At 44.4% G+C, this 27221-nt stretch overlaps 1 protein-coding gene across 1 annotated transcript in view; it reads right to left on the bottom strand.

The window, feature by feature from the left end:
* NEK8 (NIMA related kinase 8) overlaps positions 1-27221 on the bottom strand; it is a 126783-nt gene that overhangs the window by 12616 nt on the left and 86946 nt on the right. The window contains exons 10-13 of the mRNA XM_040423403.1: positions 13944-14061; positions 7500-7650; positions 6754-6917; positions 6357-6515 (exon numbers count right to left, since the gene is read on the bottom strand). Of these exons, the coding sequence (XP_040279337.1) occupies positions 6357-6515; positions 6754-6917; positions 7500-7650; positions 13944-14061 (592 nt within the window). The remainder of the gene's footprint in view (positions 1-6356; positions 6516-6753; positions 6918-7499; positions 7651-13943; positions 14062-27221) is intronic.

Raw genomic sequence — 27221 nt, 5'->3', positions numbered from 1 at the left:
ACCATCTCTTTCGGCTGGGTGCATAACCTTCCTGTTCTATCTTTCAGAGGATGCAGCATAGATTGTGTGGTGAAGGGGCGTGTTAAATTGGCTAACAAACGACCCGCCTTATTACCGAAACGAAAAAATTTCGCCTTTTGATAGTCCCCCGTCCATTTTTCCCTCGTTTCCTGGCAATAATCAAAGTTGTGTTTAGCCGTCACCCAGGCCAGTTTGTTGGGGTTTGTGGGATTCTGCAAGAATCTGGTATAGGCTTCCCGCACCTCCATCGTGGCTTGGTCATACCGCTCTCTCGCCTCGCGCTTCTTCCCTACTGTATGTGACATAATCCGACCCCTCAGTACCGCCTTAGCCGCGTCCCAGAATAAGCGCTGATTGGCCGCATGCTCCGCATTATCTTGTGCATATTCCCACCACCATCCTTTTACTTTGTCAGTGAACTCCTTATCTCTTAACAGATGCTGCGGCATCCGCCAGATAAAATCCTGTCCCCTAGGGACTGCGTCCCTGAGCTCCATAACCACTGGGGCATGGTCCGAGATTAACAGATCGGCAATTTCCACCTTTTTCACTTTAGACAACAAGACTGTTGACGCTAATAGGTAGTCAATCCTGGACCATGACCCCTGGGCATGAGAGAAATGGGTATACTCGCGGTCTTCCGGATGGTAGTACCGCCATGTGTCATGCAGCCCCGTATTTTGCATTAACGGAAGCAGCGTCTGACTTCTCTGCCGTTTATTTGCGTTTGCAAGTGTCCCCCGCTTTCTGTCCTCCTGCTCACTATGTACCCTGTTAAAGTCGCCCGCTACCAGTAGCAGCTGTGAGTGTTCTGAGATAATGTCCCTTTCTAGGGTCTCGTAAAACGCTGCCTGGGAGCCATTAGGGGCGTAAACATTGTGGACCACTAACTGACCCACTGGCGAGTTTAACTCCAAACGAAACCATCTCCCCAGTGTGTCAGCCGTCGCGGACAGTACATCAAAACGCAAACGTTTATGAAAAAGCACTAAAGTACCCGCCTTCCTTCCTACTGAGGGTGACCCCACTACTCGGCCCACCCATAATCTTCGCATCCTGTCAAAATCTGCTTCCTCCAAGTGGGTCTCCTGCAGAAACGCAATGTCAACGCCCAGTTTTTTAAGATAACGGAGCACTGCCATACGTTTGGTGGGGGAGCGAAGGCCCTTAACATTCCATGTTGCAACTTTCATGTCGGTGACTCACTGAAAAGGACACTGCAGGAGGACCCCCGTAGAGCAAACGATCTCGTAATACATATAATAGGCACCGGCATCAGCATTACACTGTGTCTCAAATCAGTAATAACTCCCTCCCCCCCCCTCCCCCCCTCCCAACCCCCCCCAACCCGCCCCACAACAATAACATACATTTTCTAGACTTTGCTTTTTTCACGCATTCTACCGCGTAGCTGTTGTCGCCACTAAAATCCAACCGCATCCCAATCTTTCTCCCACCATGTCCCACCCTCCAGCCCTATGTCTCGAGTTTAACAGACAACTACTACCAAAATTCAAAATAACAGCAGGTCCATTGATCTCTCACGTGTCCCGCCAGGGATCCTTCCTCAGGTAAAGTCTCTGCTTAGAGGCGCTCACAGTCACTCATTTTCAGCTTCCCGCAGATCAGCTCCCGCTGCACGTGCCATAGATCTGCCCGGGCTCTGTCTTGCTCCTCTTCCCCTGGATGATGTCGTGGATCTTTGGGACAAGGACATGAACATGTCCGAATATAGAGGGTCCATCTCCAACGCTTCCCTTGCCTCCCTTGGCGAGTGGTAAGTATCAATCGACCCATCCGGACGGAAAATCCTCAGGGTGGCAGGGTATAGTAGAGCGAATTTGATCTTGTGCTGAGCCAGCGCTGAGCAGAGCGGAGTGAACTCCTTTCTTCGCCTCGCCACCTCAGCGGAGTAGTCGCTGAAAAGGAGGATCTTGTTACCCCTGATCATTAGGGGTTGCTCTTTACGTCTGAACTTCGCCAATATGGCCTCCTTGGCCGCATAATTCAAGTACTTCACAATCGTCGCCCTCGGTCTAGCGTTGTTAGAGCGCGACCCCGCCGGTAAAGGTGGACCCAGGCGATGCGCTCTCTCCACCACACACGCGCCCCTCAGCCCCAAAGCCTGCGGTATTTCCTCCTCACAAATGTCCGCCAAGTGATTCGGAGGGATCGACTCAGGTAACCCAATGATCCGCAAATTGCTCCTCCTGGAGCGGTTCTCTAAATCATCTATCTTTTCCTTTAAGAACTGGTTACTACGCAGGAGGTCAGCGATATTACTTTGTGCTTTCTCCAGATCCTCTTCGACCTGCACCACTCTGTACTGTACCTCTGTGATCTGAGAGGTATGTTGTGCCACCTCAGACTGCAGCTGTTTCAAAGCCGTCACAACCGTGGCCTCTAGCGAGGCTTTAATGTCCGGGGCCAGGAGCTTGGCTACTTCTATGGCCATAGATTTACACGAGGAGGTTATATCACCTTTCGGCAGGAGGCCACAATCTCCCTCTTCGTCCTCCGAACCGGACGCTTCGGTACTTCTCTGTGTGGACTGGGAAGTCGAGCGGGTGAGCCTGTGATGCTTCTCGGACACAGGCGCCATCTTGCCCCTGGCTTTCAGTTCGTCTCCCGTCGGGGGTAGTGTTGGAACTTCCCTCTGCGAGCCGCCCCGGACCACAAACTTTTCCATGTGAAGACCCTCGATGTTCCCGGGGGTATTGGGGGCTAGTCTCAGCCCCGGTATGCGGCGATTTCGCTGAATTCGGGCCGGCCGAGCGGAGCGCTTCTCACTAGCGGCTGGCCATGCGCGCGCCGGAACCGGAAGTCGATCTGGTGCAGTGTTATCTGTGAGAGCTTTTATTTTAATCCTGTCTGTGATGATAATGAGATGCTTGCTGAAAACTCATCCCTACAGAACAGTAAGTGCCACCCTACTCTAACGATCAAAGGCCATAGCGAAACTTGCAAGAATTCAGAGTTTTTTTATTTTACTCTAGATACAAACATGGAAAATGTTACAAAACACCACATTTTCTTAAAAATATATTTGATTTAATAGGTCATTTTCTGTTTACACATTTTCCTTAAAGTCAGGAATTGCAAGTCATACTTTAAATAAGAGACACATCTATGTTTTATTGGTACATCTGCATAGTCCTCATGGAACTGGCAATCTCTGCATATTACAGTCCTCAGCCCTAAGTGCTTTACGGTTGCATTCTCTGATTGCAGTGACAAAAAGATTAAATTTAGTACAAGGTTGACTCTACCCATATATATATATATTTGTATTAATTTACTCTGTTAGATCATGCAAGACATACAATTGTTCAATTGGAATCATTTGTATGTCTAGATATTGCTGTTCCATACTTGTAATGGTGCCCCCTGGTGTTCTTATGCTTTTGTCTCATAACGACCACTTAAGGAGTCCAGTGCCGATGGTCACACATGCTCAGTATATCAATCACACCACGCAGATCTTCTTATACATGACCAGAATGATTCCTGCTCTTGTTTAGGCCAGGAAGTGATAGTCTGCACATTATGCTGGCCATATACAGTATATTAGATGAATGTCAACCAAATCTAACGATTCCTGGGCGGCACTCTGCTCTCAGGGAGTCTCTCTTTAAAATCCTTACACCCTAATAGGATTTAAGGACAACCGTTTATGATCAATGTGCATATGTAATCTCCAGCAAGTACAAATCCGTTGACTAGCCAGTGAAGGGAGGAGATGAGAAGTTAAAAAAGCAGACTATATATTAAGCAATTAAAATAACTAAGGTAATGGTTAATGAACCTGGCAGATCTGAGACTATTCCTATAAAATAATAATATGATAATGATATTGGCCCTGTGGGTTCAGCTCAGTGTTATAATACATGTGCGCAGCTTCTAATATTAGGTTCATACTACTTCTTCCAGATTGCTTAGATCTCATTATAGCAGCAACCTCTTCAGGAATTTCTTCAGATTCATCCATAGAGTCATGGAGGAACCTGCCACACTGCGTTGAACACCACTGGAATATGCCAGGTCCTTCAGGAGTGAGAGATGTTCTTTGTAGCCATTCTTCACTCTGGACAACAGATGAGGGTCCTAAGAATAAGACCACCATCTAGTAAAGGGGTATTTCCATCTTAGAAAGTTATGGCATATGACCAGAACCCCTGCAGATCCTCAGAACTAAGGACCAAGTCCGCTTTGACACTTCTAAACAGCGGCAAACCCCGGCCACAAAGTGATAGTATATTGCACACTCTACCATGATTTCCTGATGGAAGGATAGTCAACAAGCAGGTAGGGAGATATGTTATTCTGGTGTGCAGAACGTCCCACATTGTGTACCAACAGACTCGTATTACTCAGTGGTGCACGTCATTCGCTACACACCACATGAAATGTCAATTCTAAATGCCTGTGTTTGAAGTGGAATAATTATGTTTATTTACTCAGGTGAGTAACAGAATGGAAAAGATCTGACTACATAATAACATTTCCACAGGATTTCACGTCATGTGATTTACAATCTCTGTATTCCAGCTTTTATTAAATTTACTATCCTGATTAATAGAATCTAGAACAGTGGTGGCTAACCTCCGGCACTCCAGCTGTGGTGAAACTACGACTCCCAGCATGCTCCATTAATTTCTGTGGAGTTCTGAGAACAGTTAAGCAAGTGTACATCTTGGGAGTCGTAGTTTTACCACAGCTGGAGTGCTGGAGGACAGCCATCACAGATCTAGAAGATTTAGATACAGCTCTAATATCAGTAGCTTGATGTTGGTGGAGTGTCAGGACATTGATTTTCGGTTGACCTGTTAGTTCCCATCACAAGACCCTTGCTGTTTTCCCATCAAAATCTGTTCATACAATGCTGTGTGGCTGCAGACTTAAACATGTTGTTTGTGTAGTCCTGTCAGTCTAAACATTAAGAGATCAGATGTAATTCGTGGGGAAACCTGGCAAGTAAAGGGCGCTTTACACGGACCGAGAATCCGCCAGATAAGCGCTAACTAGCGTTCATAGGAATGCTCGTTAGCAATTATCTAGAGGTGTAAAGGTGTTGGCGATTACCTGATGGACGAGCAAAACTCTTGTTCATCGGGTAATTGGATCATTGTGCAGACACCTAAATTGTCGTTTGCCGGGCAGCAGATCATGCTGCTGGAAAACAACAAGTCTGTATGGGGACGAGCAATGGTATTAGCGACAGCTTCTTCTCATACTGTGGAGGAGAGTGCTGCATGTAAATACAGCCATCTCCTTCACTGACGATAAGACGATTTCCATAAAAGAACGCTTCTTTCTCGACAATTGTCTGCAAAATTGTCCCGTGTAAAGGAACCTTAAGTGTTCAATTTCCCTACAGCGCCACCAGAGTGGAAATGAAGCATTACACAGTGTCCATTCAATTCATGGGCTCTCTGTGTAGTGCAGGACAGGACAGGTCCTCCAGAGAGAGAGAAATGCTCTTTGTAACCGCTCTTCACTCTGGCCAAGAGATGAGGATTCTGAACAGAGGACCCTCAACTTTTTTAACTCAGAGTTCTATATAAGGGTGTATGGAAACTACTATTCTAAAGTGGACAAGTCCAACTGTGAGGTCAAACCTGGAACCCATCTCAACTGGCAATGGTATTATCAAGTAAATATTGTACTGAAAATGAGAGACCTCACAACTGCTATAAGTCATGGCACATAGAGAACCCTTTAGAAGGTGCAATGTAACATGGAGATGATCTCCTCACTCTTATACTGTGGTTGTGCTATCTCTTGTGCTACCATATTGTGTACTCTGCTTGAGGGTGGAGCATGACAATGTATAAGAGCTGTGGAAATGGACATCACAGACAGCGATCCTGGCCCACCAATAAAAGTAACTGGAAAAATGAGTGGAGGTTAGGCATGGACATTGTTTCATTAGATTTTCTGACAATAAACATTTATGGCACATTACCTGCCATAAATGTCTGACTGATTAAGGTCTGACCAATGTCCATGACTAGCTATTCTCCACTGAACTGTCGGGGCCTACAGAAACAACCATGTATGGTTTTTCTGTATCTCTCACAACTTGTTTGTAGGAAAGGCAGGTGGGTGGCTGGTCAGCAAAACTTATTAGACATTTATGGCATATTAAACTGATATGTAATAAATATTAACTGACGGAAAACACAATTAAGATAGGAGACGTTAAGAAATTACTTTTAAAGCAAGTGTTGACTCTTCACATGTGTGGTTCCCTAAAAAAACAAGGCAATTGATACTGGAATATGACTGCTGTAAACTTAATGACCAGAGCATACTGCATGAACTGATGGGCTCACCTGTACAAACTGCTACAGTGAAGGCATCACCACATGCCACCATTGTGACCTTCAATCCCTGGGGTGCACTCACAAGACAGGGCACTCTGCTATGTCTGTAGGTGCTAGTGCCTAGTTGTCCGTGTTGATTGCTACCAAAGGTATAACACTGACCCAAGGCTGAAAGACAGAAAAAAAAGCAGTAAAGCAGCGGGATGTTCACAAAGCCCCCATTCATCTCATATGTCTGTGTGCTTGCATGTACAATAGTAAGTCAACACTAATGTTAGCTTTAGAAAGTCACACTGAAGAAACTTTCCTTGCCATTCACAAAAGGCGAGTGTTGGTCATTTGAGTGAATACAAACACTAAATCCCATTGCAAACATGGTTCACTCTCACTTTTCCTACACACTCACCAGTCACTACAGCAGAGTGGGAGGTGCTCACATCAGCATACAGGATGGCTTCTTGGTTCAGAGGTGCCGACTGTACAGGAGTGAAGGTGAAGGCCTCTTCCACTTGATCCTCTGGAGGGGGCTCATTAACAGACGAGATATGATCTAAGCCCAGCTTGTTAAATCTGCCGAAAAGCAAGCATTTTATATCAACATTTCATTACAACCCATGGGTTGCAGTGTCCAACTTATTGGCTCCCTGTCCCTCTCTATGTGCCAACCTCTGTCTGGCAGAATGTCTCCTCTAACCATGGCTGGTGGTGAGGACTGATTACTTGGCACGCACATACATCTACTGTACATCTGAAGGGCCAACATATATGTAATCCTGATTGTTTCATGTGCCTTATCCAATATATACCGGGTGAAACTTGTTTCCTGAACAATTTGTTGGTTCATGTATAATTTCTGACATGGTTATTCCTGACCTTGATGTCTCCTGCCTGATACCCATCACTGAACACCATATGTGAAGGAACGCTATCCACTTGAACCTTCTGCTTCGTCCATCTGCCTGATCTATGATATTATACCCAGTCCACAAGGTTTCTATTGAAGACTATTCTGCAAAATGCAATCTGGTGATCCTTTGCAGTCCGGTCCATACCTTGTTATAGCAATAACATGAACAGCCAGATACTCATGGCAATGATAGGAAGGGTCAGATGACAGAAACCACATCTGTTACGGATCTATGGCCAACTAACCTGTTACTGCCACAGGCCAGGATCTGGTTGCCCACTGTTAGAACCATGGAACTGTCAATGCCACACATGACTTTCTGTGGTTCATACTCCTGTGGGATTGCTACCTTCTGAGGAGAATTGTGAGATTCCTGGTTCCCAAGGCCAAGACGTCCTGTGGTAAGGAGAAAAACATGTATCAAATCACACTTTTATTGCAATTATTTGTTATCTTTACATATTTCCCAGCACTCTATGCAAAACGTACAAACATCTGTCTCTGTCCCTAGTTTGGTTCGTAGTCAGATTTCCCTCTGACACACACTGGAGTCAATTTCTAAGAAAACCTAACTTACTACCTTTGGATGTCTAGAACAAAAAGATCTGGTTGCATTCTGCCAAATTATACAAAGCACCAAGTACATTTTCAATCATCACTTTTATGTTTAGAGGCGATCAAATAACTTCCAGGTAATCAGACGGCTGAAATACTAAAAGCTACTTAAAGGATTTGAGGAGCTGATCTTGTGGGACACAAGGAGTTATCCTCTTGAATGGCCAAGTAAGCGAAGGACTGAGAAAATATTTTTAAATTGGGAGGTCAGTATAGCAAAGGAAGGAGGATCTGAGATCTGATGTCAGGGGCAGATTAACAGGAAACAATCAGAAGGAAAATGTTATGAAAAAATTACACCCAATTGGTTCTTCTGAGTGATGACATAATGAAATCCTGTGTGCTGCCTGTGTGAAATGCCAGCTGTATGTACATGGTGCATTGTGGTACCTGAAATCCTACAGAACAGATGCCATGATGTCAAGTCACTTTATTTCCTTTTTCCTACAAACAGGAATCAGCTTGAGACCACCAATGTCAACAGGTGTCAAATCAAAAGCCTATGCCCACACATAGCATCGCGGATCCACCACAGAATCCATGTCAAAATCTAAATAGATCAAACGCAGACTTAGTTGCGGATTTCACCCCAGACATGACAAAGGCTGAAATCTGTGCTAAAAATCTGCGGATAGTATTGACCTGCTCTGAATTTAAATCTGCACCACATGCAAACTTCCAAGTGGATTTCAACCTGCAGCACGTGGATGAGATTCCATAAAATCTCAACCAATTTGCTGCTACTGTAACAAACTGCAGATTTTCTGCCTGCAAATTTGGACATAAAATCTGCAGCGTATCTATAAAGTTTGAACATACTGTGTAGGAAGGCGCAAGGGACCGTCATTGACGGAAGGTATGTGTCACCGAGGTTCAGTCAGTTTTCATGTGTCAGCAGCAGTTGCTGTTTGACACCTTGCTATTTAGTATAGCTGTAATAGCTGATCCGGGAGGGCTCTTACTGGGAGTAGTCAAAGTGCTGGGTGGGTGACTACTCCCCACGTTCCAGGCCTGGTCTTGACTGGCCTATATAAGAAAAACAGCCAGTGTCAGCTGGTGGTAATTACCTCTCTCTCTCTGACAGAGGAGCTATGGCAATCACCGGATTGGGATCTGTGCTAGGCTGGAGGCCTGCTATGTCCTGAGCAATGCCGATCGGGTGTGAACTAACACCTAGGATAACAGGTGACTCTTTATGCTGTATGAACTGTCTAGGTGTGAACGAACACCAAAACTGCACATGGACTATCATACTGTTTTGTTGCCATAAGTGTGAATAAAACACTGAAGTTTTTGAGTTACAAACTGGTCTTTGCCTCTATATTGCGTCTGCTTGTCCTGTCTACCAGAGCGAATTCCCACAATACCCAAATAGGTTGAGAGGCAAGCTTAGATAAATTGGGTTTCTTTGAATACAAAATCAAATCTGACCATACACAGAGCATATAGGATACACAGGCATACAGTGGACATATAGGATACACGGGCATACATAGGACATATAGGATACACAGGCATACATAGAACATATAGGATACGCAGACATACATAGGACATATAGGATACATCGGACATATAGGATACACAGACATACACAGGACATATAGGATACACAGGATATATAGGATACGCAGACATACACAGGTTATATAGGATACACAGACATACAGCAGACATATATGATACACATACATACACTGGATATATATGATACGCAGACATATATCGGACATATCGGATACACAGGATATATAGGACACACAGGCATACATAGGATATATAGGATACACAGGACATATAGGATACGCAGACATACATAGTACAGTCATGGCCAAAAGTTTTGAGAATTACATAAATATTGGAAATTGGAAAAGTTGCTGCTTAAGTTTTTATAATAGCAATTTGCATATACTCCAGAGTGTTATGAAGAGTGATCAGATGAATTGCATAGTCCTTCTTTGCCATGAAAATTAACTTAATCCCCCAAAAAACTTTCCACTGCATTTCTTTGCTGTCATTAAAGGACCTGCTGAGATCATTTCAGTAATCGTCTTGTTAACTCAGGTGAGATTGTTGACGAGCACAAAGCTGGAGATCATTATGTCAGGCTGATTGGGTTAAAATGGCAGACTTGACATGTTAAAAGGAGGATGATGCTTGAAATCATTGTTCTTGCATTGTTAACCATGGTGACCTGCAAAGAAAAGCGTGCAGCCATCATTGCGTTGCATAAAAATGGCTTCACAGGCAAGGATATTGTGGCTACTAAGATTGCACCTCAATCAACAATTTATAGGATCATCAAGAACTTCAAGGAAAGGGGTTTAATTCTTGTTAAGAAGGCTTCAGGGCGTCCAAGAAAGTCCAGCAAGCGCCAGGATCATCTCCTAAAGAGGATTCAGCTGCGGGATCGGAGTGCCACCAGTGCAGAGCTTGCTCAGGAATGGCAGCAGGCAGGTGTGAGCGCATCTGCACGCACAGTGAGGCGAAGACTTTTGGAAGATGGCCTGGTGTCAAGAAAGCCAGCAAAGAAGCCACTTCTCTCCAAAAAAAACATCAGGGACAGATTGATCTTCTGCAGAAAGTATGGTGAATGGACTGCTGAGGACTGGGGCAAAGTCATATTCTCCGATGAAGCCTCTTTCCGATTGTTTGGGGCATCTGGAAAAAGGCTTGTCCGGAGAAGAAAAGGTGAGCGCTACCATCAGTCCTGTGTCATGCCAACAGTAAAGCATCCTGAGACCATTCATGTGTGGGGTTGCTTCTCATCCAAGGGAGTGGGCTCACTTACAATTTTGCCCAAAAACACAGCCATGAATAAAGAATGGTACCAAAACACCCTCCAACAGCAACTTCTTCCGACAATCCAACAACAGTTTGGTGAAGAACAATGCATTTTCCAGCACGATGGAGCACCGTGCCATAAGGCAAAAGTGATAACTAAGTGGCTCGGGGACCAAAACGTTGACATTTTGGGTCCATGGCCTGGAAACGCCCCAGATCTTAATCCCATTGAGAACTTGTGGTCAATCCTCAAGAGGCGGGTGGACAAACAAAAACCCACTAATTCTGACAAACTCCAAGAAGTGATTATGAAAAAAAGGGTTGCTATCAGTCAGGAATTGGCCCAGAAGTTGATTGAGAGCATGCCCAGTCGAATTGCAGAGGTACTGAAAAAGAAGGGCCAACACTGCAAATACTGACTCTTTGCATAAATGTCATGTAATTGTCGATAAAAGCCTTTGAAACGTATGAAGTGCGTGTAATTATATTTCACTACATCACAGAAACAACTGAAACAAAGATCTAAAAGCAGTTTAGCAGCAAACTTTGTGAAAACTAATATTTTTGTCATTCTCAAAACTTTTGGCCACGACTGTACATATAGAATACACAGGACATATGGGATAAACAGACATACACCGGACATATAGGATACGCAGACATACATAGGACATATAGGATACGCAGACATACACCTGACATATAGGATACGCAGACATACATAGGACTTATAGGATACAAAGTACATATAGGATACAAAGACATACACTGGACATATATGATACAGACATACACCGGACATATAGGATACACAGGACATATAGGATACACTGACATACACCGGACATATAGGATACACAGACATACATCGGATATATAGGATACACAGACATATAGGCTTCTGTGGGGATTCGCTCTGGTAGACAGAGTGTGCGGACGCAGTACAAAGGCAAATTACCAGTTCTTGAATCAAACTTCCGTGTTTATTCACACATAAAGAAAAAACAAAATGTCACTTTGCAGTCATTAGTTCACACACAATGGAAAGTCCACATAACAAAAATCACCTTGTTGGCAGGCCCGTTTCCTTTACAGACGGGTCTCAGCCCTCCAGCATGGCACAAGCCTCAGATCCCAGCACACACACCTCCTGAGCTCCACTTTCAGACTGAGGTAATCCCCCTCACCTGGCAGTGCTGGCTGGTTTTTATACCCGGCAAAACCCGGCCTGGAACATGGGGAGTAGTCACCCACCCAGCACTTTGACTACTCCCAGTAAGAGCCGTCCCGGATCAGCTATACAGCAACTGCTGCTGACACAAAAACCGGCTTTTACTCCACCGAGGCCAGGAACCTCGGTGACACATACCTATCATCCACAATGATTCCTTGTACCTTCTTACAATACACAGACATACACAGGATATATAGGATACACAGACATACACCGGAAATATAGGATACACAGACATACACCGGACATATAGGATACATAGACATACACCGGACATATAGGATACATAGACATACACCGGACATATAGGATACATAGACATACACCGGACATATAGGATACACTGGCATACACCGGACATTTACATTTAAAGGAGTTATCTTGAGGACATATCCAAACTCTGTGCCCCTTCCTTTTTTACAAGGCACAACTGTGTACTTTTAAGTAGTGACAGTGCCTGGTATTCGTATTGTAGTGGATTTTAAGATCAGGCACAATCTCTACTAAGTACATGGTAAAGCTGTACATGGTAAAGAATGACAGGGATGACGGGGATGCCGAGAAACAGACTCCCACTGATCTAATATTGATGGCCTAACCTAAGGATGGGTCATCATTTCAAAGTCCTGGATAACCCCTTTAATAAAACAAGCTAATTAAAAGGTGAAGAAAACCTATTTACAGCAGATGAGATCAGGTGATGATTGCAGGTTGGGCTTCCTAAATGCCCAGAGAACGAGTGACTCTTACACAAAGAGGAGTATAGCAGATTGGGACCCCCTATGATGGGCAAATTCTCAAATAGGACAGGGTTTGTATTTCTAGAAAAAATTATAGACTCAATTCTGAAGACTGAATTAATAATGGAAAAAATGATTGCTGCAATACATACTACTGGCATGTCGGAGCACATCGCCATTTTTACACTGGCGGTCTATGCCCACTGCTGCCCTGTGCTATTCCTTCTGCAGCATTGCTAGGGTTTATCCCTCCTTTGTTTCTGCACTGCAAGGGTTAATGCTCCTTGGTTTCTGTGTACACCTGCTTGACTAGTGGCCCTGCTTTATATTCTGTTTGTCCCACCCTTGGTCCAAGCAATAGGTTCTATCTGGCCTTTTTAGTCTACTGGATCCTGTGAAGGAGCTATAATCCATTTGTCTGTCTGCAATCTGACCTGTGCCTACTACCCTGATCTGTTCATCTAACTGTTGCCTGGATTCTGAATCTGCGGAGTCAGCCCTATCCCTGGGACTCTTTTTCAGATTTGCATGTATTCTGCCTGCCTGACCTCTGCCTGGTTCTGTCTTTGTGTTTTGCCTCGCACTGGTGTCTAAGACCCCCAAGGGTCAGCAGCCAGCCACACTAGTTGGTTGGCACATTGGTTCCACAACTATTTTCCAACAGACACAAAACAGCAGCGTACAGTGATTCTGCTCAGGTATTGCTGCAACAATGATTATTAAAGGGCATCTGACAGCAGATTTGTGCCTATGACACTGGCTGACCTGTTACATGTGCGCTTGGCAGCTGAAGGCATCTGTGTTGGTCCCATGTTCATATGTGCCCGCATTGCTGAGAAAAATGACGTTTTAATATATGCAAATGCAGCTCTCCCTGCAATAGCAACGCCCCCATTGCTCCTAGAGGCTCATTTGCATATATTAAATCTGTATTTTTCTCGGCAATGCGGGGACATATGTACATGGGACCAACACAGATGCCTTCAGCTGCCAAGTGCACATGTAACAGGTCATTCAGTTTCATATGTACAAATCTGCTGACAGGCGCCCTTTAAATTAGCAAATATAAAATATGACATATTACAAGGGAAAAGACTCAGTAAGAACATATTAGCATCGTTATGACCCTGTGACAAAAAACTTAGGGTTCCTTGTGTGAACCAAACCAAGAAGTTCTTGTTCTACCTGTACAGAGGTTACAGTTTCAGCACTGTGTATGGTGGTGTACTGCACAGCTTAGTACAAGACCTGTGTGCAATAATACTGTCTGACAGTCCAATAAGCCATATGTGCAGAGAGGTCAGGACAAGCCCTACCATTGTCCCCACGGCCCCAGGAAAACACTTCTTTCTCGTTCGAAACTGCAAGAACATGTGAAGCCCCGCAGGACACGTGAACTATCTCATAACCCAGGAGAGCTTCTACGATCTTGGGCTGTGGGAGAAAGCAGAAGAAGTCAAATATGATACAATTTATAACTTGCATTAGGACTACTATACACATCTTATTAGAAATTCACAGCAATAGCCAGTCTGCTCATGCCCAGTCCTGAGAGCTTCATCTCTGATTCACTTACATTAATGTATTTAATATCACTTTTCTACTGGACATAGACATATATTCTAATCATTGGTCTGTAAAGGGGACCTGCAAGTCTCTCATGCTGACCTCTTTGAGGGAAGCACACTGAAGTGACAGACATGCTGATATCAGCAGTCACTTAGGAGTTAATGTGAAGTCGTATTTTGAGAAATCACAAGTTAAAGGGGTTTTCCAAGCTCCTGATATTGATGGCTTATCCTCAGGATAAGTCATTAATAGCTGATCGGCAAGGTTCTGACACCCCGCGCACCCACCAATCAGCTGTTCCCTGCGGCCCCAGGTTACTAGCTCTTGAATGGAACAGGAAGCACAGCTCCATTCATAGTGTAGTGGCCGTGCTGGGGTACTGCAGCTCTGCTCCTATTCACTTCTATGGAAAATGAGCTGCAGTACCCCAGCACGGCCACTACACTAAGAATGGAGTTGTGCTTCCCGTTCGATTCACAGTGCTCGTTCTAGCCCCAGAGGCTGCAGGGAAGATCTGATCGGCAGCGGTGCGGGGTGTTTGACCCCCATCAATTGGCTATTAATGAACTATCCTGCCGATAAGTCATCAATATTAAGCACCTGTAAAACCTCTTTAAAGTTCATTTACTATGACACCCTATGCCACAAACCAGGGGGTGTGCGACTTTTTAAAGGCCATTGTGCTTAAACTTAGTTTGTATACTGCCCTTGCCACTTTATGAAAAGGGGGGAGTGGTAGGGTCAGGGTGGGAGCATGGTGTGGGTGGGAGAGTCACTATAATTTATGCTACGAGCTGGAGTAGAGTTCAATCTAGAAGCATGGACTGCCGGAGGATGCGCTTAATTTATGACCAGGCATGCGCCTAGTCATAATGAAGAGCATTCCCGTGAGCACAGGGTCTTTAAAATGCCGGTCTTTGATAAATGACCATCATAGTTCGTGGCTGGTGAGGGGTCCACTTTGAAGGAAGAGTCCCCGCTGATTAAGATGTTTCTCTCTATAACTGCATATGGAAAAAAAAATGTCAATCAGCGGCTGGAGGGCAGGGGGAGCCCCAATGTCATGTATGGACTTCCTGCTGCAGCACAAGCTGCATGCTGCAATCAGTGCGACGGCCACCTCATAAGGGACCGTTAAAGGTGCATACACTAATAAACGTTTTCAATCATGGTAATGTATTCCACATGTTTTGCAAATGTAGTTGTTAGGCCACTGGCTGCCACATTAAGCAACTGTCACCCATCAAGTGAATCTCAGGGGAGCACCAATGGACTGACAGGGGGTGCTCTTCTCTCACTGGCAAACTTCTTAGAAGTTGTGGCCGCTACTAATTACAACATCTAAGGTGTCCACTACCAGATGTTTCGCTGATTCTCGGAGTTGCAGTGGTAGTCCAGCCAGTGTGATCACATGGACATATTTTACCATTATGGCCTACTGCAGTTAGAAAACTGCAATTAGGATGAAATAACGCGTTCAAATGCAGTAAAAGGTAAAGGATCATTGAATAGAAGGTTGGATTATCAACAATAATTTTTGAATTGTGGCAATGTAATGTCGAAAGAATGATGTGAATGAAATAAGAATAAAATAAAAAAGTTCCACTATGTTTTGGTCAGAGTTTGTAACTGGTTGGTTTAAACTAATAGTTAGTAACATGGTTTCTATTCATAATTAGTGCAAAACAAGTAGTAATAAAAAGGTCCACAAACTGTCCATATCTAGTAGAATGTCAGGAAACAAGCTTACCATGCGATACCCAAGAAGATTACATTTTGAAGCTTTGAGGGGAAAAAAAGAGAAGAAGACAACTGAAGCATTTAGGCAAGAAGTTTAGAAAGACTAGTAGAAATGTTTAGGCGCGATGTTAATGTTACTATTATTTATTTCTGTTGCTTATATAGCACTTACATATTCCACAGCGCCGTACAAAGATTGTCATCACTTATATTACCCACTGTCCCCAATGGGGCTCACAATCAAACACGCCCTAGGGACAATGTCAGTAGCAGCTAGGTAACCCATTATCTAGTTTTTGTAACGTGGGGGTAAATCAGAGGAGAGGCACACAAACACAGGGAGAACACAAAGTGATGTTCTCCTTGGCGAGATTCAAACTCAGAACCTCTGTGCTAACCACTGAGCCCCTGTGCTGTCCAATAAGTAGTAGTTGTTTTACTCATTAAAGGGGTTGTCCTACGAAAAATATTCTACAGTTTTCAAACCAGCACCTGGATCTAAATACTTTTGTATTTGCATGTAATTAAAAATTTAGCATAGCCACTGAGTTATTCAATACAATGCATCTGTATGGCGCCTCCTGCTGTTTGTTTTTTTTTCTTTTTTCTTTGTCCTGATCATTTTAATGGCCGCACATGCTCAGTTTCATCCTTCAACTGCCTCCTGAGCTGTGATAGGGAGAGCTGAGACACACCCCCTGAGCTGTGATAGGGAGAGCTGAGACACACCTCCTGAGCTGTGATAGGGAGCGCTGAGACACGCCCCCTTAGCTGCAGCAGAAAAGACACTCCCCTTGAGCGGTCAGCTTGTAAGATAGACTGTAAATCGAACAGAGTAATGGATGGGGAGATCTCTGGATCCATGTGGGATACAGGACTGGTTCTAGCTTTGTTAGAAAGAGACTGGCATGTACAATATGATTTCTGATTTTCCTTTTTTACATTAGTCATGGGATAACCCCTTTAAGTATCAGAAATCTGGAAAACTCTTCCTGCAGCTCTGCTCAGCTAGCCAAAGCTGATCGATCTGGTGGCCTTGGTGCCAACAGAAGTAAAACTGCAGTAATAGCATGTGTCCACTTCAAGACACTATTTTACAGTTTATGTTTAGGTCCTTGGGGTGAAGCATGAATATATGAGTCTAAGACAGACTGGTTCATTAGGGATCTACTGCCTAAAGGCACCTTTAAACAGGTAGACTGTGCAGGCAATTATCGGAATGAATCATTTGTTCCCAATAATTGCCTGATTGTGACCGGAGGTGAGAGCTGCATTTACATGCAGCAATCACCTCCGTTCAGGGCCGGTGCAAGGGTTTTTGCCGCCCTAGGCAAGATAAAATCTGCCGCCCCCCCCCCCCCCTTATCAGATGATCTGCCCATATCATGACATCACATATGTTCCACCCCTTTCTCAGCTTTTAAATTAAAAGAACTGCTATGTTTCCCTTACGGTTAATCTAGCTTCTTGTAGCTGTCCCTTTTTGCAGAACGGAATTGCGGACCCGGATCCTCAATTCCGATCCTGGAAAAAATAGAACATGTCCTATTCTTGTCCGCAATTGCGGACAAGAATAGGCATATTCTCTTAGTGCCGGCAATGTGCGGTCCGCAAAATGTGGAACGCACATTGCCGCTGTCCGTGTTTTGTGGATCCGCAAAACACACACGGATGTGTGAATGGACCCTAAATGTGAGGTAAATTAGTTTCCAATGTAGTATTAATAACTAAACAATTACATAATACACATATTGCATCGTCTACTTACCACCAGGACAATAAGATGATCTGGTCTCTGGCTGCAGTCTGGCTCTGGGGACTCCCTTGTCACTCTCTCCCCCCCCCCCCTCCCTCCCTTGTCACTCTCCCCCCCCCCCTCCTTGTCACTCTGATTCTACCCCCCCTCCCTTGTCACTCTCATTCTACCCCCCCTCCCTTGTCACTCTCATTGTACCCCACCTCCCTTGTCACTCTCATTCTACCCTCCCCTGTCACTCTCATTCTACCCCCCCTTGTCACTCTCATTCTACCCTCCCCTGTCACTCTCATTCTACCCCCCGTCACTCTCATTCTACCCCCCCGTCACTCTCATTCTACCCCCCCGTCACTCTCATTCTACCCCCCCGTCACTCTCATTCTACTCCCCCGTCACTCTCATTCTACCCCCCCTGTCACTCTCATTCTACCCCCCCTCCCTTGTCACTCTCATTCTACCCCCCCTCCCTTGTCACTCTCATTCTACCCTCCCCTGTCACTCTCATTCTACCCCCCCTGTCACTCTCATTCTACCCCCCCGTCACTCTCATTCTACTCCCCCCCGTCACTCTCATTCTACCCCCCCTGTCACTCTCATTCTACCCCCCCTTGTCACTCTCATTCTACCCCCCCTTGTCACTCTCATTCTACCCTCCCCTGTCACTCTCATTCTACCCCCCCTGTCACTCTCATTCTACCCCCCCTGTCACTCTCATTCTACCCCCCCTTGTCACTCTCATTCTACCCCCCCTCCCTTGTCACTCTCATTTTACACCCCCCCTCCCTTGTCACTCTCATTTTACACCCCCCCTCCCTTGTCACTCATTTTACACCCCCCCTTGTCACTCATTTTACACCCCCCCTTGTCACTCATTTTACACCCCCCCCTTGTCACTCATTTTACACCCCCCCTTGTCACTCATTTTACACCCCCCCCCGCTGCCCCTTGTCACTCATTTTACACCCCCCGCCCCCCCTTGTCACTCATTTTACACCCCCGCCCCCCTCCCCCCTCCCCCTTGTCACTCATTTTACACCCCCCCACGTCCCTCATTTTACACCCCCCCGCCCCCCCTTGTCACTCATTTTACACCCCCCGCCCCCCCCCCCGTCACTCATTTTACACCCCCCGCCCCCCCCCCGTCACTCATTTTACACCCCCCGCCCCCCCGTCACTCATTTTACACCCCCCGCCCCCCCGTCACCTCTAGTGTAGCGTGGCCGAGCTCTGTTCGGTCCGCGGTACAGGAGCATTTGTTTCCTGTACCCGGCCGGACTGAAAGGAAGTGCACACTAAGTGAGCACTTCCTGTCAGTCCGGCCGGGTACAGGAAACAAAAGCTCCTGTACCGCGGACCGAACAGCGCTCGGCCACGCTACACTAACAACAGCAGTAGCACAGGGCAGACACAGCAGGCTGCGCAGCACTGAGCCGGAGATTCTTTAGAGCGGCAAGCGCTCAGGAGGCGCAGCATGAGGGGCGCCGCCGGCCGGCCGCCCGAACTTATATAACCAACTTTTTTTTTTTTTTTTACACCGCAAAAGGGCGCCCCCTGCTAGATGGCGCCCTAGGCGACTGCCTAAGTCGCCTTACTGGTGGCGCCGTCCCTGTCTCCGTTGTATGGGGATGAGCGATCACTACTGCAATCACTTGTACACATATAGATTCACTGTTTCTGGGCAGCAGATCGCTCTTTAGACAGGATGATCTCCTGCCAGGAAACAATGATTTTGGTGTCCACCCACATCAGTGATGGCTTCATCTGATGAGCAAGCATTTTCTCATTTACTGGGTGATTGTCAGCACCTTTACACAGGGCAATTATTGGGAATGAGCATTTCTCTGAACCCTCCTTCCCCACAATTGCCCCGATTGTCACTCCATGTAAAAGGACTGTGGTTGTTAGGCCAGACATATCTCAGATGTTCAGATGTATTATGCTAGTATTGTGCTGAAAAGACTGTGGAAGTCATCTGTTTGTTTCTAAGAATAAAAGGAGAAACAAAATACGCCCAACCCTTTACCAACAGCAATTTTCTAAGGGTAAGGCCACACGGTCAGATTCCTGATCTAGTTTTTTATGCCAAAATTAGGTGTGGACCATAAAGGGAGAGAGAATATAAAGGACGGATATGTGTTTTTTTAAATTCACTTCTGTTTTTGACTTCCAAAATTCCATCAAGAAACCTGACTGTGTGGTCGCACTCCAAGAGGTACAAGAAGCCAGCTCGGCTACAGTTTAGAAGTCCTGCTGCCCTGTCTGTGTCAGGAGGAACGCCTTTGCTTTTGCTTATTACATGATGCAAGACTCATTGAGCTGTAGATGATAGATGAACCGGTGACAAGTCTATTTGTTGTGGATTAGGATGCATTTTAATGGTCTTCTGTTGACCACAAAATGATACGCTGGCATAAAATGTCCATTTCAGTGACTGTAACTGTTCACATTTGACTTGCTGATTCACTCAGTCTGTGGCTTTCTGCTTGTCTCCATTCCTGTCCTTACTGCCTACCATCCATTTAGCAAACACTATTTAGCAAGAAAGGGGGAGGGGTGGCCCTGTATGTGAAAGATAGCATAAAATCTAATCTAATACAAGTTAGCGAGACCAATTTAAAGATGAAAAACAGCTTGGGTTTACTTCAGGGAGATCATGTCAAACTAATCTCGTTGATTTTTTTGGAATGGGTGACTAAAATAATAGATGGCGCAGTAGACATCGCTTATCTAGACTTTAGTAAGGCTTTTGATACTGTCCCACATAGAAGGCTTATCAATAAACTGCAGTCTGCAGGCAAATTGCAGATCCGCAAAACACGGATACCGGCTGTGTGAGTTCCGCATTTTGCGGATTGCACATGGCCGGCACTATGATAGAAATGGCTTTTGCAATTGCGGACAAGAATAGGACTTGCTCTATCTTTCTTGCGGGGCCACAGAACGAAACTACGGATGCGGACAGCACACGTGTGCTGTCTGCATCTTTTGCAACCCCATTGAAATGAATGGGCCCACACCTTTTGGTGCAACACTGCGGAACTGATGTGGACCCATGCATACGGTCATCTGAATAAGCCCTTAGGGAGAGTTCACATCTCTGTTAAAAAAAAAACAGGGTCCTATAAAAAAATGTAAAAAACAGATCCTGCACATTTGACATCCCTTTAAACCATTTCCGTGTGAGATCTGTCTTTTTAGACGGAAAAAAGTACTGCATACAGAATAGGACATGTTCTACCTTGTGCGGTGCGGAGTCGGGGACCCGGAAGCCCATCTTTTGCCATATATTGCCAATCGTGGACCTATTCGAGTCAACAGGTCCGCACCGAAGAATAGCGTTCAGACAGCTGGTGCCCGTGTTTTGTGGACCTACTGTTTGCGGTCCACAACACGGGCAGGGAGGCCATACGGTCGTCTGAATGAGGCTTTAAGGGGTATTCTGACTTCAAAATATTTTTACCCCATCCCCAGAATAGGACATCAATATCAGATTAGTGGGGATACAACTCTCGGCACCGCTGCCTGAAGAAGCCATGGCACTAGTCTTCACGCCTTCTACATACAGTTGCAAGAAAAAGTATGTGAACCCTTTGGAATGATATGGATTTCTGCACAAATTGGTCATAAAATGTGATCTGATCTTCATCTAAGTCACAACAATAGACAATCACAGTCTACTTAAACTAATAACACACAAATAATTAAATGTTACCATGTTTTCATTGAACACACTATATAAACATTCACAGTGCAGGTAGAAAAAGTATGTGAACCCTTGGATTTAATAACTGGTTGAACCTCCTTTTGCAGCAATAACTTCAACCAAACGTTTCCTGTAGTTGCAGATCAGACGTGCACAACAGTCAGGAGTAATTCTTGACCATTCCTCTTTACAAAACTGTTTCAGTTCAGCAATATTCTTGGGATGTCTGGTGTGAATCGCTTTCTTGAGGTCATGCCACAGCATCTCAATCTGGTTGAGGTCAGGACTCTGAATGGGCCACTCCAGAAGGCGTATTTTCTTCTGTTTAAGCCATTGTGTTGTTGATTTACTTCTATGCTTTGGGTCGTTGTCCTGTTGCAACACCCATCTTCTGTTGAGCTTCAGCTGGTGGACAGATGGCCTTAAGTTCTCCTGCAAAATGTCTTGATAAACTTGGGAATTCATTTTTATATGAATTATAACCCTTTCCAGCTTTATGCAAGTCAACAATTCTTAATCGTAGGTCTTCTGAGAGCTCTTTTGTGCGAGGCATCATTCACATCAGGCAATGCTTCTTGTGAAAAGCAAACCCAGAACTGGTGTATGTTTTTTATACAGCAGGGCAGCTGTAACCAACACCTCCAATCTCATCTCATTGATTGGACTCCAGTTGGCTGACACCTCACTCCAATTAGCTCTTGGAGATGTCATTAGTCTAGGGGTTCACATACTTTTTCCACCTGCACTGTGAATGTTTACATGGTGTGTTCAATAAAAACATGGTAACATTTAATTCTTTGTGTGTTATTAGTTTAAGCAGACTGTGATTGTCTATTGTTGTGACTTAGATGAAGATCAGATCACATTTTATGACCAATTTGTGCAGAAATCCATATCATTCCAAAGGGTTCACATACTTTTTCTTGCAACTGTAGCAGCGGTGGGGCAGGGTAATTAAAGCTTGGTGCCATTCAAGTGAACGGAGTGAAGCTGTAACTATCCAACCTGCACACCATTTACATAGTGCAGTAACTGAGGTCACAGATTTGCACTAATGTTATTTTCCCTTTAAGCCTCATGCACATATTGCAGATTTTGTCAGTTTTATTTGCAAGCCAACACCAGCAGTGTACCCTAAACATTGGGGAGATATAATAGAAAAATGTATACATCTACTTCTAATTTTGGCTTCAAAATACTGGATGCTACTGGGATTGAGGTTGTTCTGAGGACACATGCGGTGTTATTATGGCTCTATACTAGTTTTCTGTCTTACTTCAGTCACACAACCTGCAATTGCTTTCTCCAAGTCACTAACTATATAGTCTTTGGGGGTTAATTATCTTAAGGGGAAAATTTGTTACACTTGCAGCCCAACATTATCTACTGTTATACAATGTCCAGTGTATCTTTTAGTCCAACACTTTTTTTTCTTGAGATCTTACTAAAAACTTGAGTGAGTGATGTAAAAGTGCAAAATGTCCAAAAAAAAATTGAGCAATTAAAGGGGGTTATCCAACCCCTAAAATGCATCCCCACGCGCCCGGGCCCCTCACACGTATAGTACTTACCTCGCTCCCCAGCACCCGAGTGGCTTTTGATGCCCACCACTGCATTCGGCGTCGGGTGGACAGCCAATAGCAGACCGCGACGGGAACGAGCCTTCCTAGCATCGTGGGTGATACTAGGGGGGCTCATTCCCGTCGTGGCCTGCTATTGGCTGAACCCTTCCGCGACCAATCCCCCCCCGGATGTTTTCATCCACGCGACGTGGAGAGGCACCGCGGCAGCCATGCGGGGACCAGGAGCGACGCGGGTTTCGGGGTAGCAAGGTAAGTACTATCCGTGTGAGAAGCATGGGCGTATGGGGAGGCATTTTAGCAGTTGGATAACCCCTTTAAGCCCAAAAGTCCCAAAGCCCTATTATAAGACTTTTTAAAGCTAAAATTCTGGAGTGCAGGGCTTGATCACTTCCCTTTGCATTTCCCAACTGCTGTATGATTTTTGGCCACAGCTGATCCGATCCTTTCCTCATGCTCAACGAACAAAATCACAAAAGTTCTAGGATTCCCCCAGCGCCGTAGCTACTGAACTTTTGTGATCTAAGATTTATGACTGGTGTGTAGCGTCCATAAGAATAGAGTGAGAATAACAATATCGTTCAGGGAAAAATAAAAGCAGTTTCAATGTTAAATAGCTTATATAACACTCATCTGAAGAATTCCAGCCAAAAAAACCCTTGGCAAGCTATTGCATGTAAATGTAGCAGTATGTGACTGTGCCGTTATCATTCGCCTAAACAAGCTGGCATTGTAAATCTGCTCCAAGAGAAGCATTTCTTATTAATTAGATGGTACTGCTTTGCAAACATTCCTGTTCTTGTTTTGCAATCTGTAGCATATGCTTTTCTTTTAGCAATATGGCGCTTGCTGAATACACACAATGACAGATTTTAGTCTGTGACTAAATATATACATAGTAACATAGTAACATAGTACATAAGGCCGGAAAAAGACATCTGTCCATCCAGTTCGGCCTGTTATCCTGCAAGTTGATCCAGAGGAAGGCAAACAAAAAAACAACCCTGTGAGGTAGAAGCCAATTTTCCTCACTTTAGGGGAATAAAAAATTCCTTCCCGACTCCAATCAGGCAATCAGAATAATTCCCTGGATCAACGACCCCTCTCTAGTAGCTATAGCCTGTAATATTATTACACTCCAGAAATACATCCAGGCCCCTCTTGAATTCCTTTATTGTACTCACCATCACCACCTCCTCAGGCAGAGAGTTCCATAGTCTCACTGCTCTTACCGTAAAGAATCCTCTTCTATGTTTGTGTACAAACCTTCTTTCCTCCAGACGCAGAGGATGTCCCCTCGTCACAGTCACAGTCCTGGGGATAAATAGATGATGGGAAAGATCTCTGTACTGACCCCTGATATATTTATACATAGTAATTAGATCTCCCCTCAGTCGTCTTTTTTCTAAAGTGAATAACCCTAATTTTGATAATCTTTCAGGGTACTGTAGTTGCCCCATTCCAGTTATTACTTTAGTTGCCCTCCTCTGGACCCTCTCCAGCTCTGCTATGTCTGCCTTGTTCACAGGAGCCCAGAACTGTACACAGTACTCCATGTGTGGTCTGACTAATGATTTGTAAAGTGGTAGGACTATGTTCTCATCACGGGCATCTATGCCCCTTTTGATGCAACCCGTTATCTTATTGGCCTTGGCAGCAGCTGCCTGACACTGGTTATTGCAGCTTAGTTTGCGGTTTATTAAAATTCCTAGGTCCTTTTCCATGTCAGTGTTGCCGAGTGTTTTACCATTTAACCACCTCAGCCCCCAGTGCTTAAACCCCCTTAATGACCAGGCCACTTTTTACACTTCTGACCTACACTACTTTCACCGTTTATTGCTCGGTCATGCAACTTACCACCCAAATAAATTTTACCTCCTTTTCTTCTCACTAATAGAGCTTTCATTTGGTGGTATTTCATTGCTGCTGACATTTTTACTTTTTTTGTTATTAATCGAAATTTAACGATTTTTTTGCAAAAAAATGAAATTTTTCACTTTCAGTTGTAAAATTTTGCAAAAAAAACGACATCCATATATAAATTTTGCTCTAAATTTATTGTTCTACATGTCTTTGATAAAAAAAAATGTTTGGGTAAAAAAAAAAAATGGAAAATGCAAATGTGATCGCACACTGCATCCAGCACTCTGCCCTCCATGCTGGATGAGACATTGGTTTATATTTTGGCCAAAGCATAGTAAGCCACTCACCGCGTCAAGGTCGTCTCAATTGAGTGGTCCCTAACTCTTGTTCCTACCTGTTCATGGGCCATGACAGCCACACAAAATCCAGGGAATGCAGGTCAGCATGCAAGCCAAGTACACTTTGCTTGTAACCCCGTCCGGTGCCATTACAGCTTTCATCGGATCCAGGGATGCAAGTAAAAAAAAAAATGGTTTGGGTAAAAGTTATAGCGTTTACAAACTATGGTACAAAAATGTGAATTTCCGCTTTTTGCAGCAGCTCTGACTTTCTGAGCACCTGTCATGTTTCCTGAGGTTCTACAATGGCCAGACAGTACAAACACCCCACAAATGACCCCATTTCTGAAAGTAATACCCTAAGGTATTCACTGATGGGCATAGTGAGTTCATAGAACTTTTTATTTTTTGTCACAAGTTAGCGGAAAATGATGATTTTTTTTTTCTTTTCTTACAAAGTCTCATATTCCACTAACTTGTGACAAAAAATAAAAACTTCCATGAACTCACTTGTGGGGTAGTTATACTGCCCTGGCATTCTAGGGGCCCTGGCATTCTAGGGGTGTCATTTTACATATACCCATGCTGGGTGAGATAAATATCTTGGTCAAATGCCAACTTTGTATAAAAAAAAATGGGAAAAGTTGTCTTTTGCCAAGATATTTCTCTCACCCAGCATGGGTATATGTAAAATGACACCACAAAACACATTCCCCAACTTCTCCTGAATACGGAGATACCACATGTGTGACACTTTTTTGCAGCCTAGGTGGGCAAAGGGGCCCATATTCCAAAGAGCACCTTTCGGATTTCACTGGTCATTTTTTACAGAATTTGATTTCAAACTCCTTACCACACATTTGGGCCCCTAGAATGCCAGGGCAGTATAACTACCCCACAAGTGACCCCATTTTGGAAAGAAGACACCCCAAGGTATTCGCTGATGGGCATAGTGAGTTCATGGAAGTTTTTATTTTTTGTCACAAGTTAGTGGAATATGAGACTTTGTAAGGGAAAAAAAAAACAAAAAAAAAAACATCATTTTCCACTAACTTGTGACAAAAAATAAAAAATTCTAGGAACTTGCCATGCCCCTCACGGAGTACCTTGGGGTGTCTTCTTTCCAAAATGGGGTCACTTGTGGGGTAGTTATACTGCCCTGGCATTTTCCAGGGGCCCTAATGTGTTGTAAGTAGGTAAATGACCTGTGAAATCCGAAAAGGTGCTCTTTGGAATGTGGGCCCCTTTGCCCACCTAGACTGCAAAAAAGTGTCACACATCTGGTATCGCCGTATTCAGGAGAAGTTGGGGAATGTGTTTTGGGGTGTCATTTTACATATACCCATGCTGGGTGAGAGAAATATCTTGGTCAAATGCCAACTTTGTATAAAAAAATGGTAAAAGTTGTCTTTTGCCAAGATATTTCTCTCACCCAGCATGGGTATATGTAAAATGACACCCCAAAACACATTCCCCAACTTCTCCTGAGTACGGAGATACCACATGTGTGGCACTTTTTTGCAGCCTAGATGCGCAAAGGGGCCCACATTCCTTTTATGAGGGCATTTTTAGACATTTGGATCCCAGACTTCTTCTCACGCTTTAGGGCCCCAAGAATGCCAGGGCAGTATAAATACCCCACATGTGACCCCATTTTGGAAAGAAGACACCCCAAGGTATTCAATGAGGGGCATGGCGAGTTCATAGAAATTTTTTTTTTTTGGCACAAGTTAGCGGAAATTGATTTTATTTATTTTTTTCTCACAAAGTCTCCCTTTCCGCTAACTTGGGACAAAAATTTCAATCTTTCATGGACTCAATATGCCCCTCACGGAATACCTTGGGGTGTCTTCTTTCCGAAATGGGGTCACATGTGGGATATTTATACTGCCCTGGCATTCTAGGGGCCCTAAAGCGTGAGAAGAAGTCTGGAATATAAATGTCTAAAATTTTTTACGCATTTGGATTCCGTGAGGGGTATGGTGAGTTCATGTGAGATTTTATTTTTTGACACAAGTTAGTGGAATATGAGACTTTGTAAGAAA

This window comes from Bufo bufo, chromosome 3 (assembly GCF_905171765.1).
Source record: "Bufo bufo chromosome 3, aBufBuf1.1, whole genome shotgun sequence".
In the NCBI taxonomy this organism is placed as follows: domain Eukaryota; kingdom Metazoa; phylum Chordata; class Amphibia; order Anura; family Bufonidae; genus Bufo; species Bufo bufo.
This window is presented reverse-complemented; position numbering and strand designations above follow the sequence as displayed.